Source organism: Aulonocara stuartgranti (genome assembly GCF_965226115.1).
Source record: "Aulonocara stuartgranti genome assembly, chromosome: 19".
In the NCBI taxonomy this organism is placed as follows: Eukaryota; Metazoa; Chordata; class Actinopteri; order Cichliformes; family Cichlidae; genus Aulonocara; species Aulonocara stuartgranti.
Window position 1 is genome coordinate 11,633,618 of NC_138955.1, and position 17,676 is coordinate 11,651,293.

General features: G+C 43.0%; 1 protein-coding gene across 3 annotated transcripts in view; it reads left to right on the top strand.

Moving 5' to 3' along the window:
- The window catches only part of syne1b (spectrin repeat containing, nuclear envelope 1b), a 67,609-nt gene that overhangs the window by 29,395 nt on the left and 20,538 nt on the right, over positions 1-17,676 (top strand). For all 3 annotated transcript variants that reach the window (XM_082516953.1, XM_082516955.1, XM_082516954.1), the window contains 42 exons: positions 369-524; positions 853-1,017; positions 1,115-1,287; positions 1,481-1,634; positions 1,765-1,908; positions 2,115-2,279; positions 2,386-2,703; positions 2,960-3,115; positions 3,294-3,464; positions 3,633-3,959; positions 4,078-4,230; positions 4,446-4,613; positions 4,739-4,915; positions 5,039-5,185; positions 5,265-5,390; positions 5,702-5,878; positions 6,156-6,421; positions 6,657-8,817; positions 8,932-9,269; positions 9,374-9,518; positions 9,605-9,823; positions 9,921-10,189; positions 10,303-10,468; positions 10,666-10,821; positions 10,930-11,082; positions 11,210-11,392; positions 11,489-11,626; positions 11,835-12,020; positions 12,180-12,302; positions 12,423-12,605; positions 12,855-12,998; positions 13,192-13,380; positions 13,622-13,762; positions 13,926-14,039; positions 14,248-14,409; positions 14,618-14,812; positions 14,939-15,115; positions 16,054-16,245; positions 16,481-16,612; positions 16,977-17,077; positions 17,223-17,376; positions 17,468-17,596. In XM_082516953.1, the coding sequence (XP_082373079.1) occupies positions 369-524; positions 853-1,017; positions 1,115-1,287; positions 1,481-1,634; positions 1,765-1,908; positions 2,115-2,279; positions 2,386-2,703; positions 2,960-3,115; positions 3,294-3,464; positions 3,633-3,959; positions 4,078-4,230; positions 4,446-4,613; positions 4,739-4,915; positions 5,039-5,185; positions 5,265-5,390; positions 5,702-5,878; positions 6,156-6,421; positions 6,657-8,817; positions 8,932-9,269; positions 9,374-9,518; positions 9,605-9,823; positions 9,921-10,189; positions 10,303-10,468; positions 10,666-10,821; positions 10,930-11,082; positions 11,210-11,392; positions 11,489-11,626; positions 11,835-12,020; positions 12,180-12,302; positions 12,423-12,605; positions 12,855-12,998; positions 13,192-13,380; positions 13,622-13,762; positions 13,926-14,039; positions 14,248-14,409; positions 14,618-14,812; positions 14,939-15,115; positions 16,054-16,245; positions 16,481-16,612; positions 16,977-17,077; positions 17,223-17,376; positions 17,468-17,596 (9,393 nt within the window). The remainder of the gene's footprint in view (positions 1-368; positions 525-852; positions 1,018-1,114; positions 1,288-1,480; positions 1,635-1,764; positions 1,909-2,114; positions 2,280-2,385; positions 2,704-2,959; positions 3,116-3,293; positions 3,465-3,632; positions 3,960-4,077; positions 4,231-4,445; positions 4,614-4,738; positions 4,916-5,038; positions 5,186-5,264; positions 5,391-5,701; positions 5,879-6,155; positions 6,422-6,656; positions 8,818-8,931; positions 9,270-9,373; positions 9,519-9,604; positions 9,824-9,920; positions 10,190-10,302; positions 10,469-10,665; positions 10,822-10,929; positions 11,083-11,209; positions 11,393-11,488; positions 11,627-11,834; positions 12,021-12,179; positions 12,303-12,422; positions 12,606-12,854; positions 12,999-13,191; positions 13,381-13,621; positions 13,763-13,925; positions 14,040-14,247; positions 14,410-14,617; positions 14,813-14,938; positions 15,116-16,053; positions 16,246-16,480; positions 16,613-16,976; positions 17,078-17,222; positions 17,377-17,467; positions 17,597-17,676) is intronic.

The window sequence follows — 17,676 nt, forward strand, 5'->3', positions numbered from 1 at the left end:
GCATTGCTGCTCTTCACTTTAGATGCACTGCCAAGAGCTTATGCTAACTGCAAATACTTTCTGCTCCTTTGCTACTCATATGTCTTTTTAACAGTGTCCTTAATATGAGTTAATATATTTAACCTATGAAAAGACCTTTTATAACATTTTTCATTATTTAAACTTGTCCACTGACTATTTTCTGAGGGCTCGACTGCATGTCATGACCAAGAGCTTTATTGAGACTAGCGCTGGCACGATATCTCTTTCGCTTTCCTTTTTGTCATGTTCCCATCTCTAACTCCTTGTTGTTTGTCTGAATTTAACTGTCTTATATATCTGTGCGCCAGCTTGCATGTGTCTTTGATAACCTGCTTGTGCTTTTCCAGTCTGTGCTTGAGGAGTTAGCCTCTCAAGAGGTTCAGCTGAGCAGGCTGAAAGAGAAGGCCAAGCTGTTGTGGGACGAACATGCTGCCGGCAAGGGTTTTGTGCACCGTGTGTCACAGCTCTCTGCTCAGTACCTAGCTTTAACCAACCTGACAAAGGTAAAGTAATGCTTACCAAACTGCTTGAGCACTGGGGTATTTCTGGGGTAGGCGTGGAGAGAAGACAGAGGAACTAGACTGGACAGAGCTCTGACTTAATAATGTTTTACAGATCATAACTGTGATGGTACTAACTTACCTAACTAAACACTGATTCCTTTGTTTTGTTATTGCAGCTCTTTTAAATGAGGTTATACAAACTAATTTAAATGTATCTTTGCAAGATATCTAAATCTGCATGTGCACTTTGAAGTTTGAAAGTGTGAAGCGGCTGTGGATTCCATCTGTCTGGTAACTTGCTGGTTGTGTCTGCCTTATGGTTCTGCAGGAGAAGGCATCACGAATTGATCGGATAGTCACTGAGCACCAGCTTTTCTCCCAAGGTTTAAAAGAGCTGCAGAACTGGGTGGTTGACACCAGCCATATGTTGCAGACTTACTGTGCTCCCACAGCTGACAAAAATGTTCTTGACAGCAGGATGATCAAGCTGGAGGTATACCAAGTCACTATTGTTTTTCAAAAGTAAAACATACCATGTTTAATACCAGTATAGGATCTTAATAAATGCACATGGGTGGATTTTGCACCAGGCTTTGCTAACTGCACGTCAGGAGAAGGAAATTCAGCTGAAGATGCTGATCACAAGAGGAGAATCAGTTCAGAGGAACACCTCAGCTGAGGGAGTGCCTGCGGTTCAAAAACAAATACAGGAGCTAAAAGATTCTTGGGATGCTCTGCTCTCTGCTTCTATTCAATGCAAAAGGTTTGTGCATTACCAAAAGTAACAGCAAGTACTGTTTGGTTGCTTTATAGTGCATTCTTTAGTAAATGTATTTCCATGGAGAGTGTAAATGATTTACTTTGAGGCTGCATCTGTATTTTCAGTTTTTTCATGTCGTATTACCGCTGTTGCATCAAACACTGTCTCACGGTATATTAATCTTTAAATTTGATAGTCAATTGGAGGGCTCCCTGTCTCAGTGGACCAGTTACCAGGAAGATGTACGCCAGTTTGTTGCTTGGATTGAGCATGTTGAGGAGAGTCTCGATCCTGCTGATAAACAATGCCCAGAGATGAGAGATAAAACTGCAAATCTGAGCAAAGCTAAGGCACTGAAATCTTCTACTATTACAACTACTACATACTGTGTGCTAAATATACAATTTATTGTGTTAACCTTATGCTCTAATAGTCTTACAAGCATATTTTTTCAGTGGATTGTTAATTTTGGGGTTTCAGTTACTGTATGAGGAAGTGCTCACCCATAACACCCTACTGGACACCATAACAGCAAAGAGTGCCAGCATCACTGAGAACTATGTCACTCAGCTGGAACTCCAAGATCTGCAGGAGCGCTATAACACTGTCAAAGACAATGCAATGGTAATAACTCAACACATTTGACCAGTGCTAGAATCGTATGCAGAATTTCAGTTTCAGTGTTACAGCTTGATACAAAAAAATCAACCTAAAGATGTCTGCAAAAGAATGCTTTTTTTAATAAAAAACTACAAGTGAGACTCATCTGTGGGTTAATTTAAGAAAAATAATAGCTCACGCTGAATTTTTATCGCTCTCCACTTCTTCAGAGGGCTGTTGGCAAAGCTGAGGAGCTGGTGAAAGCCCACCAAGAGTATCAACGGGGCCTTCATGCATTTGAAGAGTGGCTAGAACAGGAACAAGAGAAGCTTGGCTGCTACACCCAGCTGGAGGGTGATGTTGATATGCTGGAAGAGACTCTCCAAAAGCTACAGGTCCAGCAATTATTACTGTGGAAATTATCACTCAATAAGGATTAAATGGTTAGAAAACACTAGCATGGAGTATATTATGTGAAAGCAAGCGTTTATACAATTACAGGAACTACAGCTTCACTGCACAGAGGGCCAGGCTTTACTAAACACTCTACTGGTGAGTCGAGAGCTGGTCATTCCCTGGGGCTTGCCTCAGCTAGAAGACAGAGCTCTAGAGACCCTTCAGCAAGAGTGGCGGCTTTACCAGGCCCGGCTATCAGACACCCGAGCCCAGCTCAACAGTGCTCTAGCCAAACTTCGGCAGATGGAGCAGAAGTTCCAGCGTCTTGACAGCTGGCTAAAGGGCATGGAGACCAAAGCACAACTGCGTAGTCATCGGCGATCTGACCGTGCCACTAAAGATGCTCAGCTTCAGCTCATAAAGGTTAGTGTAGTATACACAAAAGGTAGACTTGTGACAATCTTTTCTGAGTTGTACAGATCTGCAGTGTTATTTGTAAATAATTAGTTGCTCATATTATTGTGTCACTCATTGTCTCCTCTATCAGGTCATTTAGGTTTTCTAGTTTTCATGGCTGAATGTTGAAGAAATTAATTTGCTCTGCAGTCAAGTAATGAATATAATAAAATCGAATTATCCAAGTCTGGTCCTGACATTAATAGCATGCTTCTTTAATTAGAGCTGGCAGGAGGAAGTGCTGGTTTATCAAGAAGAAATGGAGGGCCTGAGTCTTTTGGCTCAGCAGGTTCTTGATGAGACACATATTAGCAGCAGGATCAGTACCAGAGCCACCCAGATCACAGCCCGCTACCACGCCCTGCTTCTGCATTTACTGGTAACGTGATTTTGAACACAACGTCACTGGAACTGCAAATATTACTATGCCTTTATTGACATTGTGAATTTATATTTAGACTGATAATCATAAGATTTGATTAGTTTAAGTTACCCTAAGCTTTTGCCTCCTCTTTAACTTTTTCTTTGTTATGTTTACTTCTTTTTTTACTTTGCAGGAGACTATCAAACAGCTCCAGGAAGAGGTGTCTTGCATCGAAGAGGCACAGTGTGTTTTCACGACCTTCTCAGACTGGCTCAGCACAGCTCAGAATAACTTCAGCACTGTGGCTATAAGTGTTGATATAGTGGACCGCTTTGCCATGGAGAGAAAGATGAAGAAACTAGAGGTATAGTTTATTAAATAGCATCTCTTCTGCTTATACTATCTATAAAGACGTTCACAGGATTAGACCTAATACAGAAATGAATTTGTTTTTTTCTAAAGCCTGTTTACGCTGGAAGTATTATGTCACAATAGAGACATCGATCACTCATGCTAGCCCATGTCATTTCAGGCTCTTCAGGCTGACATGGAGCAGGGTCACATTTACTTAAAGGCAATGAGGGAGAAGACAGAGCGAGCAATGGCATTCTTGGAAGAGCCTGAAGCTGAGCAGCTCAAAGAGGAGGTGGGCACACGACTCTTCCAGCTTGAGGAACTTATGGCAGCTCTGCGCACAGAGCATAGCTCCCTTGAGAAGTGCATCTCCCTCTCCAAAGACTTTATGGATAAGTACAAGGCCCAGGCCCAGTGGGTGATGGAGACCAAGAACCTTTTAGCATCAAATGTAGAGCCTAAAGCTGAACTTTACCAGAAGAAGGCTCAGCTGGCAAAGTACAAGGTAACTTCATACCGCTAAATCCTTTTTAGCTTTGCACCAGTGAGAGAATGAACTTGAAAGAGAAAGAGACAACTGCTTGATTTACATGCAATATGTTTCTTCCTTGTTATGCACACAGACCATCCAGCAGACAGTCCAGTCTCATGAGTCAGCAGTGAAATCTGTCACTGAGAAAGGAGAGGCGCTGCTTGATACAGTAAACGATCCAACTATCAGCGAAAACATGAGAAGGTTGCAGGCTGATTATCAGGATCTGTGCCTGGCTGCTAAGGTATTTTTAACTGTTTCCTACTTAGATATAACTAATATAACTTGGAATGAAGGGTGTGAAATAGGTCCAATATCCTACATTTTAATCATTGCTTGTGCTATTTTTATTATAATATATGAGCAAACATTAAAAAAGTCAAACTTTGGTCCAAAGCCTATACTTTTTCAGGCGTAATTTAAAAAAAATACACAGAAATGGGTTTTTTTGTGTTTCAGGCTCAGGTCCAGAACCTTGTGGAGTGGGTGAAAGAACATGAGGATTACAACAGTGAGCTGCAGGAAGCTGAGAAGTGGCTTCTGCAGATGTCCAGTAGGCTGGTGACCTCAGACTCCATGCAGACCAGCAGTATGGAGATGGCCACTCAACAGCTTGCCAGACACAAAGTAATCAACTTCGTATTTCTTGTTCAAAGTTTCAAAGCATTGATGTTACAGTTTAAAGTAGTAGTCCAAAGTTAGCTCTGCTTTTCCTTAATTCAACAGCTTTGCTCTTGTGTCATCATTTTTAGGCTATAATGGAGGAAATAGCCAGTTTTGAGGAGCGTCTTGCCAGCTTGAAGCAGAAGGGAGAAGGTCTTGTTGCCAGTTGTACAGACCAAGTTCAAACCAAGATCAGTCAGCAGGTCCAGGCTCACATACAGGGAACCAGTGATAGCTACTCTGCAATCTGCAGTACTGCCCAACGTGTGAGTAATTGAAGACGAAGACCATACTCTTTTGTTTCTCGAGTGTTTTGTTTAAAAAAAAAAAAAAAGGAAAGCAAATCAAAACTGAAGGATAAAGTATGTAATGCAAAACATATTCCACAGGTCTACCAGAGTCTGGATCGGGAACTGCAGAAACATGTTAATCACCAGGACACATTGCAGCAGTGTCAAACGTGGCTCTCTACTGTACAAGAGGAGCTTCAGCTCAATGATCAGGGACCATCTGGTCTGCAGGAAGCACTGAAGCAGGTATTTAGCACTGCACAGTTTTTCAGTCTTTCAGTTATTTTTCTATAACTTATTTTGATTATTACTTTTGCAAACACAGGTGAAGCACTACAGAGCACTTCAGGAGCAGGCCAGCACTTACCTAGACCTGGTTTGCTCTGTGTGTGACCTGTCCGATGATGCCGTAAGAGTGACAGCTGCGGAGGTCCAGCAAGTCAAACTCACGGTCGGTATCTTTTTTACCTCCTGTTGCAACATAAAAGTGGATATAAAGTGTGGATATATAATCATAATATAGGTAATAGTCACTCTATTTTGCAATAAGCTCGACCAATTTTTTTGGTATGTTGAAGAACTTCAGACCAAGTGCAAAATATTGTAGCATACTAAAGCAACTTGGCTGTTAATTAAGCAATTACTCAGTATATGCTTTAATAAGGCATGCAGTGTGCTAGTGCAGACACATATACACTTTAAAATGAATCATCTTGCAAGTATTGTACTGACCATAGAAAGATTTACCATGTGTTTGTGCAGATAGAGGAACGGATGTCCAGTGCTCAAGAGCTTTCAGAGGGCTGGAGAGAGATCAAGGAACAGAAGCAAGACCTAACCAGCCTGTTCCAGGACATGGAGCAGCAGCTTCTCAGCCTCTCCAGAAGGCCAGCAGAGCTGGAGACCAAGATAGCACAAAACATGCTGTCACAAGCCAAGGTAGGATACACTATCATAATCATCAGTCCTTCATTAATGCACAGATAGGTTTACTCTTTTTCAATAATAACTATCAAGTATCCCTTGCTTCTGTACTTATATTTCTAAATTAGGTTTTACTGTATGTTTTCACTTGCTTTTTAACCATACAGCACAGTGAATCTTGATCTGTTCCCTTGTGATTGCAACATTTGTGGCCTGGGTTTTGATGGGATTAAAGTGAGATCTGCTTGGTATTTGGAAGTATTTCCGGTGACCATTCCCTATACTCACTCAGGAATGCAGCCAGCAACTTCAGTCTAAACAGAGTATCCTGACCAAGATGACTGAAACCGTGAGCAGATTAACAGGCGCCCAAGAGTCTCCAGAGCATGCAGAGCTTGACCGTCTGAGCCATTCCTGGCTCGAGCTCTGTCACCAGGCCAACAAGCTCCAGAGCCAGAGAGAGGAAGATCTGCAGAGGTCTAAAGAATACCATGAGTGTATCGCTGCAGTGGAGGTGCTGTTTGAACAGGTGTCCAAAGAGTGGGACAATTTGGCCAGGTGTGTTTTTATATGAACTATACTTCAATTCAGGAATAACACAGCTTTTGAAAATTAAATTTACATTTAACTTGGGAGGTAAATATTGTCTTCTGGGCAGAAACTGTCGAGAATAATTGTTCATCAAAAATAGAGTTTTTTTCCTAGAGTTGAATTTCAGCTCCGTAATCAAGAAAATGTAATCTTTATGTGTCCACAAATTTAAGGAAATGTTTTTTTGTGTGTGTGTTCACAGAACGGATGCCGAAAGTTCATCTCAGCATTTGGAGGCCTTGAGGAAGCTTGCAATAACTCTTGAAGAGCAAAAAGGCACTCTTGAGGACCTCAAGGATCAGAAACAGAAAGTCATCCAGCATTTGAACTTGGATGACAAAGAGCTGGTTAAAGAGCAGATCAGCCACTTTGAGCAGCGGTGGTCTCAGATGCAAAACCTAATTGAAAGAAAAATCCAAGACTCAGTCGTGACCCTAGAGGATATGCATCAAGTGGAGGCCCGTCTGAAAGAGGCTCGAGATTGGGCTGAAGAGCAGCAGCCTGCCCTGTCTGAGGCCATGAAAATGAGTCCTCCTCCTGAGCTAGCTCAGAGCTTTCTCTTTGATCACCTGAGCATCTGCAGTGAGTTGGAGGTGAAGCAGCTCCTCCTGGCTCAGGCCATGGCCGACGCTGACAGGGTGTTAGCGCGGCTGGGCCTCAGTGAACGACAGCATCTGCAGCAGCTGATTTCCGACACACAATCTGAGGTAGAATCTTTGAGTGTGAAGGTGACGCAGCGCAGAAAACACCTCAGCAAAGCTTTTACTGAGAGGACACAGTTCCTGATGGCTGTAAGTCAGTCCATCTCCTGGGTCCAACAGAATGAGAAGAAGGCTCAGGCAGAAGAGTACATTGCTTTGTTACCTGATGACCTAGCCAAGCAGGTCAGAACCTGTCGCAACATCCAGAGCAGTCTGAAGGCCTATCAGAGCGAGCTGACATCCCTCTGGTCTCAGGGGAGAGACCTGATGAGGGATGCGAGTGAGGAAGAAAGGAATGAGATTCTCACAAAGCTGCAGGAGCTGCAAAGTATCTTTGACAAAACCCTTCATAGATGTGGCCAGAAACTTCAAGAACTTGAAAAAGTGCTTATCTCTAGGAAGTATTTCAAGGCTGATTTAGAGAAAATATGCCAGTGGTTGAAGCAAGCTGATATAGTCACCTTTCCTGAAATAAACTTGATGGTTGGAGATGCTGAACTGGAAGCACAGTTGCTGAAGTATCAACAAATAGTTGAGCAGGCAATTGAGTATGAGAACCTCCTCCTAATTGTCCAAAGAGCTGGCCAGGAAATATTGCCGACTCTGAATGAAGTTGACCACTGCTATTTAGATGAAAAACTTAACACCCTTCCTCAGCAGTATAACAGCATATTAGCACTAGCCAAAGAGAAACAGGAGAAAATCCAGCAGGCCATTATTACAAGGAACGAGTACAAGTCTTTCATAGATATCACTCACAAAGCACTGAAAGAACTTGAGGAACAGTATAATAATCTGGGGACTCAGCCGGTAGGCTTGCAAACAGAAGAAGTTGTCAGCCTGCAGAGTGATTACAAAGCAATTCAGAAAGATCTGAGCAACCTGGGTCTAGCAGTGAGTGAACTGAACCAGAAGAAAGAGGGATTTCGTAGCACTGGCCAGCCGTGGCGCCCGGAGGAAATGACCCAGCTCGTGAGCCTGTACAATGGACTGAAGAGGTTGGTGGAACAGAAAGTGGAGCATCTGGACGAAACCTTGGAGTCGTTTGAGGACCACAAGGCGATGGCTATGCAGGTTGACTCTGAGTTAAAGGCCACAAAAGAGCAGCTGGTTAAAGTGAATGCAGAAACGCAGTCTGCTGAGGAGAGGCTAAAGAACTACCATGCTCTGGCAGGGAGTCTCCAGAGCGCCAACTCTCATTTGTCAAGACTCATGGAGCAGATGGACACTCTTGCTCCTCGTGTGGACCAAGCAGCCCATGATGCCTCGAAAGAGCAAGTGGTGCTCTGGCAAGAGGAGCTGCAATCCTTACAAGCTGCAGTAGGGGAGCTGATCGAAGAATGTGAGAACAGGTTTATCCAAAGCAAAGACTTTGAGACGGAGATGAAAAGGACCCTGGACTGGCTGCAGCTAGTCAGGGATGATCTTGACTGTGCTGTGATTGTGGATGTCAGGGTGGAGAAGGTCCAGGAGGAGATCAGGAAGCAGCAAATCATGCAAGAAGAAGTGCAGTCCAGGCTGAGAATTGTGGCTGCTCTCAGCAGCAGGGAAAAGCAGGAGTTTATCAGTGCCAATGAGCTTGTCCCAGCCCACGTAGATACAAGTCTTGAAGAAATGGCAAAGCTACAGGCAGATGTTCAGAAGGCACTGACTGCCAAACAGGTGGGAACATCTTTAGTGAATGTAAATGTTTCATTTTTGAAGTTGTTAGCTGTTCAGTGAATTAGATCGACGTTTCCTTTTCATATTTTTCTCATTTGATTTTTTTTGATTAAGATTACTCTGGAGGAAGCCTTGGTGTTGTGTCAGAAATACCACTTCAGGATGCAAGCAGCGTGCGAGTGGCTCGAAGATGCCGTATCTTTCCTGCAGCAAGCTAGCTTGGGTGTGGATGTGGAGAACTATGAAGAGTGTCTGAGGCAGCAGGCAGATATCATGGCCACAGAGCAGGAGTTTCTCAGCCACCTAGAGGAACTGCAAACCCTCCTTCCTCAGCTGGAGAAACTGGTCAACCCTACTGCTAAAGAGCAGCTACGGGTGAGTGTAGAGTCGGCAAAGCAGAGAGGCGTGGAGGTTCGAGATCAGCTCCAGTGTCACCAGGAAGTCCTTCACAGGTAATAAGAAAAGAGTCCGATCATGCAATCTGCCCTTTATCTGCAGTTTATTGTTGGTCTTTTATAGTGGTACTTTATACTTGAATATATTCTGTTTTTCTCAGCTGTGTGGCCCAGTGGAAGTCATACCAGGAAGCAAGGCAGACTGTCATTGAGCTTATGAATGAGGCTGAGAAGAAACTGACTGAATTTTCTACTGCAAAGGCAGCCACAAGCCAAGAGGCTGAAGACAAGCTAGGCAGTCACAGAGTATGATAGCCTATAATATTATTTTATTCAATAGGTGGTGCTTCTGTGAATGCTTCATGCTACTGACATTCTTTCAATTTTTTCAGTCCCTTGTATCTCTGGTGAATGGCTTCCAAGAGAAGCTGAGTGGTTTAGAGGAACAGGCAGCTCAGCTGGAGCTGGTGGGGAGTGACGCCAGCAAGGCCACCATCAGTCGCTCCATGACCACTGTGTGGCAGCGGTGGACACGATTACGCAGTGTAGCACGGGGACGGGAGAGAGTACTTGAGGACACCGCACAGGAATGGAGGACTTTCAGAGAGAAGGTACACTGCAGCCAATGGGGAGAAATAATATTTTGCTAAGTATGGAAAAATACAGATTTGCAGTAGAAAACATCTATACTTATGTTTCTTTATATAGATGGTGAAGGTTAAAGCGGTCTGCGATGAGCTCCAAAGTCGTTTCCCTGACAGTGCTGTGGAGAAGGCTTCCAAAGCCACTCTGCAGTCTCTGTTAGACCAGCATGACTTGTTGAGCCAAGACTTGGAGCGGGAACTGTCATCCCTGATGCTGCTGCGCCAGTACGCACTCAGTCTGCTGCATGATGTGGAAGTGCCTTCACCAACAAATGGACAAGATGAGCTGCCCAGCCTGAAGGAGATCAGAGCTGTACAAGACCGAATGGAAAGGTAGGAGGATGAGAAACTTTAAACAAGTCCATCTGTAGCGATCAGAGATGAAAAAGTGCGATCTATGTTGCTGTTCAGAATATAAGATGAATTAATTATCTATTTGTCTTCAGCCTTTTGACACAGTCCAGGACCAAAAGAGCTCAGGCAGCTCAGGAGCTGAGGGACAGAGAGGAAGTGGAGAAGGAACTTAGTGTTGTAAAAGCCTGGATACAGGAGACCAGGGAACTTCTTCTCAATCCCACTCCAGACATTGATTCTCTGTTGCAGGAGCTTGAGGTATATCTGCCATCTAAAATCTGTCGTCTACATAGAGAAATGTCCAATTTGTGAATTAAATATGTCTGAAAAGAACACTGTTGCTCACACTATACCTCGACTAAGTCTCCAAAATATTCTGTTCTCTAATGGCCAATATCAGTGAAAGTGTTTGATGCCAAAAAAGGCTAAATAGGTCTTCTCTTTATTGCGCATAGGTTGTGCATGGAGATGTGATCACTTATCGTCAGAATGTGGATAAATTAGCAGAGCAACAACAGAGCAAGTACCTGGACCTCTACACTATACTCCCTTCAGAAATCTCCATGCAACTAGCAGAGGTCTCACTTGCTCTGGGTGCTATTGAGGATCAGGTACTCTACAACACACACAGCCCTGAATATAAACTAGACATCAATGGGCATCGGTCATATTTGTAGCATTTGTCACTTCTGTCACTTCTTTTCTCATCTATTTTCCAGGTTCTTTCCAAGGAGAGAGAAAATCAGAAAACCAGAGAAATAAAGGAGGACTTCAGCTCCAGAATCCATGACATGTCAGAGAAACTCAAAGCCATCTCCACTAAATTTAAGGAAAAATCTCCTGATGTTGACCATGCCAAAGAAGAGGTCAAGGTAGAATGCTTACTTTGTGTTTGATCGTATTTTATGTGTTGTTGATAAAGGAAACTCTAAAATTACACTTTTTTTCATTGAGAACAATGATTGATATAAACTTTTATGCACCGATTTTTTTTCTCAGAGTCTTTTTGAAGACTTGGATACCTGCGGTCGCACTCTTGCAGAGCTCGATGCAGCTGTACAAGAGTTTGGCCGCAGAAACCCCCTGCTGGCCAAACAGCTAAGTGATGCCATCAGCAAGCTGTCAGAAATGCATCATCACACATCAAGACTAGCAGACTGTAGAAACAACTGGCTCAAAAAGGTTTGTTTGTAAACCTTTATATAACAATAAGTTATATAAGTCCAACATAGTAATAAAGGTAAAGAGAGTTTACATTTTCTTATTGTGGCTTTTCAGGCTGTCTGTTATTTAGATGAGTATAATGAGATGCTGGACTTCATTGTGAGGTGGTCAGAAAAAGCCAAAAGCCTGGTGAGGGCAAACATCATCTGGAACTCCTCTGTTCATCTGCAGGAACAGATACGGATGTACCAGGTGAGTTGGCGTGTTTTTTAAAGTGTTATTAGTCTCTCTAAAAAAGCAAAATCTAAATGGGTGGACATGGCTTGAGCTGGATTGATGCATATACACGTAAACGTGGTCACATTTAGTCATAAATGGGTTCTGTTTTTTTGTCTATGGCAAAGTTAGCTGTTGTACGAAACAATGCTGTGACCACTAACCTTTCTCTTTCTGTACTCAGGCTGTCCTGCGTGAGTCTCGAGAGCTCCACGGGGACCTTGAATCCATGGCAGAGAAAGTAGAGCTTCTATCTGAGGTGCTGCAGGTCGAGTCTATGAGCCAGCAGGTTTGTGAGCTCAGTCGACACACCGAGGAGCTTCAGCAAAGCATCAAGACACGACTGCAGAGTCTGCAGGATGCAGACAAGGTACAGAAAAATAAAAGATTTTGTTTTTGTTTCACTTGTTAAGATTTTTGATAATCTCTATTTTAGTTTAAAATCATGTTTTACTAGTAGAATTTACCCAAAGGAGCATTAATACTCGTAGCACTTTGTGAAAATTATCTTATGGACGTCTGTCTTCAGAGTATGGAAGCCCTGGAGTATGAAGTGAAGGCCCTCCATGTTGCTCTGGAGCAGGTCCAAGCTACACTGACTTCACCAGAGTTGGCACGCCAGAGCCTCAAAGAACAGCTGGCTCAGAGACAGGTAACCAACAAATATGAATGCCTTTTATTTATTTATTGTTAATAAAGAGCCTCAAATGTTCACTTTTCATCTTGTGTATTTTAAACATTTTCATACAATATTAACTTTACATTTTTACAGCGTCTGCTGGCGGATATGGAGAGCTTCAAGCAGCAGGTTCAGGCCGTGCAGCTGTGTCAGAGTGCACTGCAGGTCCCAGAGGAGGTGATGCCTAACCTTGCTATCTGTCGCACAGCTCTGCGCCTGCAGCAAGAAGCCAGTCACTTGCAGCATGTAGCCATTCAGCAGTGCAACATCTTACAGGTACAGGGGGACGCTGCTGCTGCAGCACAATAACGTCAACACTGTATTCACAGAAAATATGCAACAATGCTGGGTACTGATAGAAAGTTACTTGACACCTTTAAGGTGTGTTTTGAGTCCTTTCAAAGTTGTAACCAAAGTTTCTTTCAATTTTTAATACGCACTGGATTTGAAAAGTTTACTCTTTTTACATTCTGAGATTTAACGAATTATGTAATATTAAAACTTATTTCACTTCACTTTTTTCAGGAGGCAGTGGTGCAGTACGAGCAGTATGAACAGGAAGTCAGAGATCTACAGGGGCTGATAGAGGAAGCGCACCGGGTCATTCAGGACAGACCAATCCCCACCAACAACATCCAGGAACTGCAAGCCCAGATCCTACACCATGAAGTACAGTACTTTAACTCTTTCACTTTGCCCGTCTTTCTTCTTAAGAAAAACAGGAGCCTACTGTGTGAACATGTGCTGTATTCACTGCTGTATTTGTTATTTTGATTAAAAAAATCCTGATATCTGCTTGTCTTTCATACTGAGCTTTATATGTAACCCATAACTGCTGTGTGTATTTTGTATTTTTGACTAGGAACTTGCCCAAAAGATCAAAGGTTACCAGGAGCAAATCGCCTCACTCAACTCAAAATGCAAAATGCTGGCAGTGAAGGCCAAGCACGCCACCATGCTCCTGACAGTGACTGATGTAGAGGGTCTGCCTGAGGATCTCCAGGAGATGGATGGGGAGAAATCAAAGAAATCTGCAGCTCAAGCTGTCGTGGTAAGAGAACATCATGCACAACATAATGTGCTGATGGCTATAAAGTTTGTGCTGGATAATAAACAAATATGTTGACCTATTCTACTGTTTAAAGCTTTAGCATAGCCCGGATATTTTTCTTTAATTCGCTCCTGACAGGTCTATTGTGGAGCTTTTACTTTTATCTACGCCTTTCCTATGCATCATCTTTTCCGATTTACCTTGCATGTCTGCTCTTCTGTTTTCCTGCATGGTGTGCCAGATGACAGCTGGACGCTGTCACACCCTGCTGTCACCTGTAACTGAGGAGTCTGGTGAGGAGGGCACTAACAGCGAGATCTCTTCTCCTCCTGTGTGCCGTTCTCCTTCTCCCATAACTCACACTGAAGCAACTGTAACCAAGGTTTCAGCCTTCTCTCTTCTTTTTGTTCGAAGTTGCTGAGTAAAAAGATTCTCTTGTGTAGTGTAGATGACATTAGATTTGCATCTTCGTGCAAGTATTTCTGTCTGGTTACTATCCATTTAATAACGTAACTTCTGATGACACCCTTTAAATTTCCCTTTAGATGGGACGAGGGACACTCACAAGAGCTCCCATTCAAGAACTGTATGACCCAACCTTTGAGTCTGTGGCCAACTTAGATGACCTGCAGCGCTCCTGGGAGAGTTTAAAGAATGTGGTATGTGAAAGTCTTCATCTTCATGCTTTTTTAATAAAAAATGTCGATTACGAGCACGTAGATTTGAACATTTTTTAATAAAACACTATTTTCAGCAACTAGAAACAATGTTATGAATTTGGTATTTGATTATTCCTTGTTAATGGTTATCATTATTAGTGTATGAATGGTATTTCAGACCTTTTTTATACTCTGTTTTGTCTTACAGATCAGTGAGAAGCAAAGATCTTTGTATGAAGCTCTCGAGAAGCAGCAGCATTACCAGGGTTCACTCCAATCAATCTCTTCTAAGATGGAGGCGTTAGAAGCCAAACTCAGTGAGCCTCTGGAGGGAGATAAAAGTCCGGATAGCCACATAAAGGCACATAAGGTTTGTCAGATACAGAAAGGGCTTGCATATTGTGAAGATTAGAGAGCTGAGTTGAGGAAAGTCAGACTTGTCGAAGATGTATTTATCACCTTGTTTTGAATCTTTAATATTATTTTTATAGGATTATGGTATTTTGTGTAAACATTACATCACTATCTCAGTTCTTGCTCGTAAACTGAGTAGGCTAACTTTTGGTTGTTTTGTAAAGGGTCTGATAGAAGAGATTCAGAGTGCGCAGGAAGAAATAGACCGGCTGCAGACAAGCTTCACGGAAGATTTGGCCACTGATGCTGTGGACTCAGACATGGCTGACCAGCTGGCCATGCAGTCCTCCCTTGCTGTGTTAGCTGAGAGGATGGCCACCATCCACATGAAAGCCTCAGGGAAACAACAATTATTAGAGGTATTTTTTGCGAAAATCATATCAAATAGTAGAAATAGTTGTTTTATTAATTAATCAAACGTTATTTCTCGAATACCAACTTAGAAAGTTGTTATAATAACTCAAATTGGATGTGGCATCCTTCAGGAGCGTGTCAGTGACCGCCTGGAGGGTCAGCTTCAGGAACAGGCCGTACAGCTCTATCACACCCAGGCAGATGAACTGGACCAGTGGTTGGGCAAAATGCGCAGTGCTGTATTGTCCCTCCTTGAACCTAAACTTCCAGAGGAGACAGATATGGAGAATCAACTGGCTGAATGTCAAGTAAGAGTTCCCCCTGCTGTTCACCTGCAGTAATGCAGCCTCAAACACTGCTGTACTTGAGAATATTAATGGATTTGTGAATATAAATGTGGGGTTAATTAATAATGCATGTCACAGGAAATTTTCAGAAATGACAGGTGGATGTCTGGGATTACTTTTTAGATGCTCAGGGATTTTTTTCTGAGCACACTAGTGCAAATCAGATTTGTCAGTGGATTTTTACCTACGTCTCATCTTTCAGTATTTTGTCCTTATTACACATGGATCATTTCAGGGGGTCAGGGGCCTTTCAGTGAGTAAACAAGCGTATTAGAGGAGTAATAGGGACCTTCACATGGCTGGACCTAAGTGACTGTAGCACTAGTCTTAAGCAGATTATGCAGATTTCTCTGTGCGACAGGGGCATGTTAGAAGCCTAGGGCTGTGTAGTCAGAGCTCGCTACCTGGATTGGTGCTCGGGACAAAGCTGCTAGAATATCCAAGTAGGGGAATCCTAGAGTACAGGGAGTGTAGGATAGCAGGGTGGGAAGCGATTCTCTGCTGTAGAATAACATGCAGACTCTAACGATTGCAAAGGAATGTCAGTAATATCAAAAAACAAATGTTTCTTTAAACATCTGGATAGTCTTTACTGATGGGCACTGACAGCTGGTCTGGAATTAGAATGGTGTTCTACACAGACAAACTGGTTTGTAAGTTGAGGGGGAGCATGTATGCTGAAGAGCACGGAGCCTGAAGGATTAGCGGTAATATGTTGCACAGGAGGCAAGGCCGAAGAGGTGGGCCAAGGATGAGAGCCGTCCCTGTCCTTTGGACAGGGAAAGCTGCTGGTGAAGGGGGTTCATCCATAGCTGGAGAGTCTGTCGTGTAGATGGAGGAGCTCCTGTAGGCGGTGAAACACGATGTTTGATCTGGCGTCTCTCCTCCTACTGCTGCAGAACATGATGCTGGAGATTGAAGAGAAGGTGCTGGCCCTCTCAGAGCTGTCAGTTCACAGTGAGAACTTGCTGCGGGGAGGCCGCACAGACACTAGAGAGGAAGCTGAACATTTGGCGAGGAAGTTACGCACACTGAAGGGTGGTTTGTTGGAGCTGCAGAGGATGCTACAGGACAAACAGAGTAACATCCAGGTGAGGTTGCTGCATGGGCTAAATGTTGTCATCTGCTAATGTGTGTGCATGTAGTGCAGAATATTTGACTCTGTGTTTGGTCCTCACTGTGACTACCATATTTGCAAAGTTTGCACTGGTGTATTTATCAGCAATGGGTCTACAACAAATGCACATGTAAATTTTGAATTGTTGTATTTGATAATACTACTTTTTCTGAAGCATTTGTCTTATATCTAACTTTCTGATCCGACAGGGTTCTCTGCAGGAGCAGGAAGACAGTGAATCAGACTCCAGCCTCTCTCAGAGTCCCAGTGTACAAGATTGGCTGGCCCAGGCCCGAACCACACGAACCCAACAGCACCAAGACAGTCTTCAGAGACAGAAGGTGATTTTCTTTTTTTAACCTTCATTAAGTTCAGTATAGACTTAAATACACGTTCTTACATAGTTTGTCATTGGATTTCTTTGACTATTACCCAGGAATGCACAATAAATGTTCTTATCTTAATGTTGATGACAAACTTTAATTTGTCTTTTGGGTCAGTCCTCATCTGTGAGTTGAATGTAAAAAGGAGTGAGTGTGCAATAAATGACATGTCCCCACAGGAGCCAAAAATATGTGCTTCTCACCAAAACATGTGTATCCCTAAGGGTCTAACAAGCATTTGTATAAATAACTTCATAAATGTTTCTTTGTGATGCCACATACAGTCTAACACTGTTGTTTTGTTGCTTGTTTTCTACTGTAGGAACTGGAAGAGCAGCTTGCAGAGCAGAAAAAGCTTCTTCAGTCAGTTGCCAGCAGAGGAGAGGAGATCCTCATCCTGCAGGCTTCACCCAGCAGTGCCAGGTCTCTTAATAACAGTTATATTATACATGAATAATAATTAACTGAATAATAAAATATGAAGTATATGTATGAGGTTCATTCTTATGGCAGAATATAAATGTAAGTAATGTAACAGAGCACTAATTTATTCTCTGTCATCCTGCAGTATGACAGAACCATTTTCACCGGCAGCCTTGGCTGAAAGGGAAACGCAGGCTGGGCGGGAGCAGATGAGGCAGAGATGGGAGAGTCTGAGACTGGAGCTCAAAACTAAACTCCAGCTCCTGCAGAAAACCCTGGAGCAGGACCACAAGCAGCCAGTACATATCCCTGTGTTTTTAATTCCTGTTAGCATACACTCAATAGAAAAAAAAAAATCAGAGTGTTTAATATGTATTTTTTGTCCTTTAGGTTTTTTCGAGAGCTTCCCGTGTGTCCACATCTGGGCCGGTGTTTAAAGGAGACACCCAGGCTGACAGGTCCTCTCTGAAGACTCTGTACGATAGCTTCAGGCAAACAGTAGAAGACGTCACCCCGCAGGTTTAGCATATCTGTTATTATATTGTAATGCAATGTTGGAAATGCAACTTTTTATTTCAAGCATGTGGTCTCAATGAAAA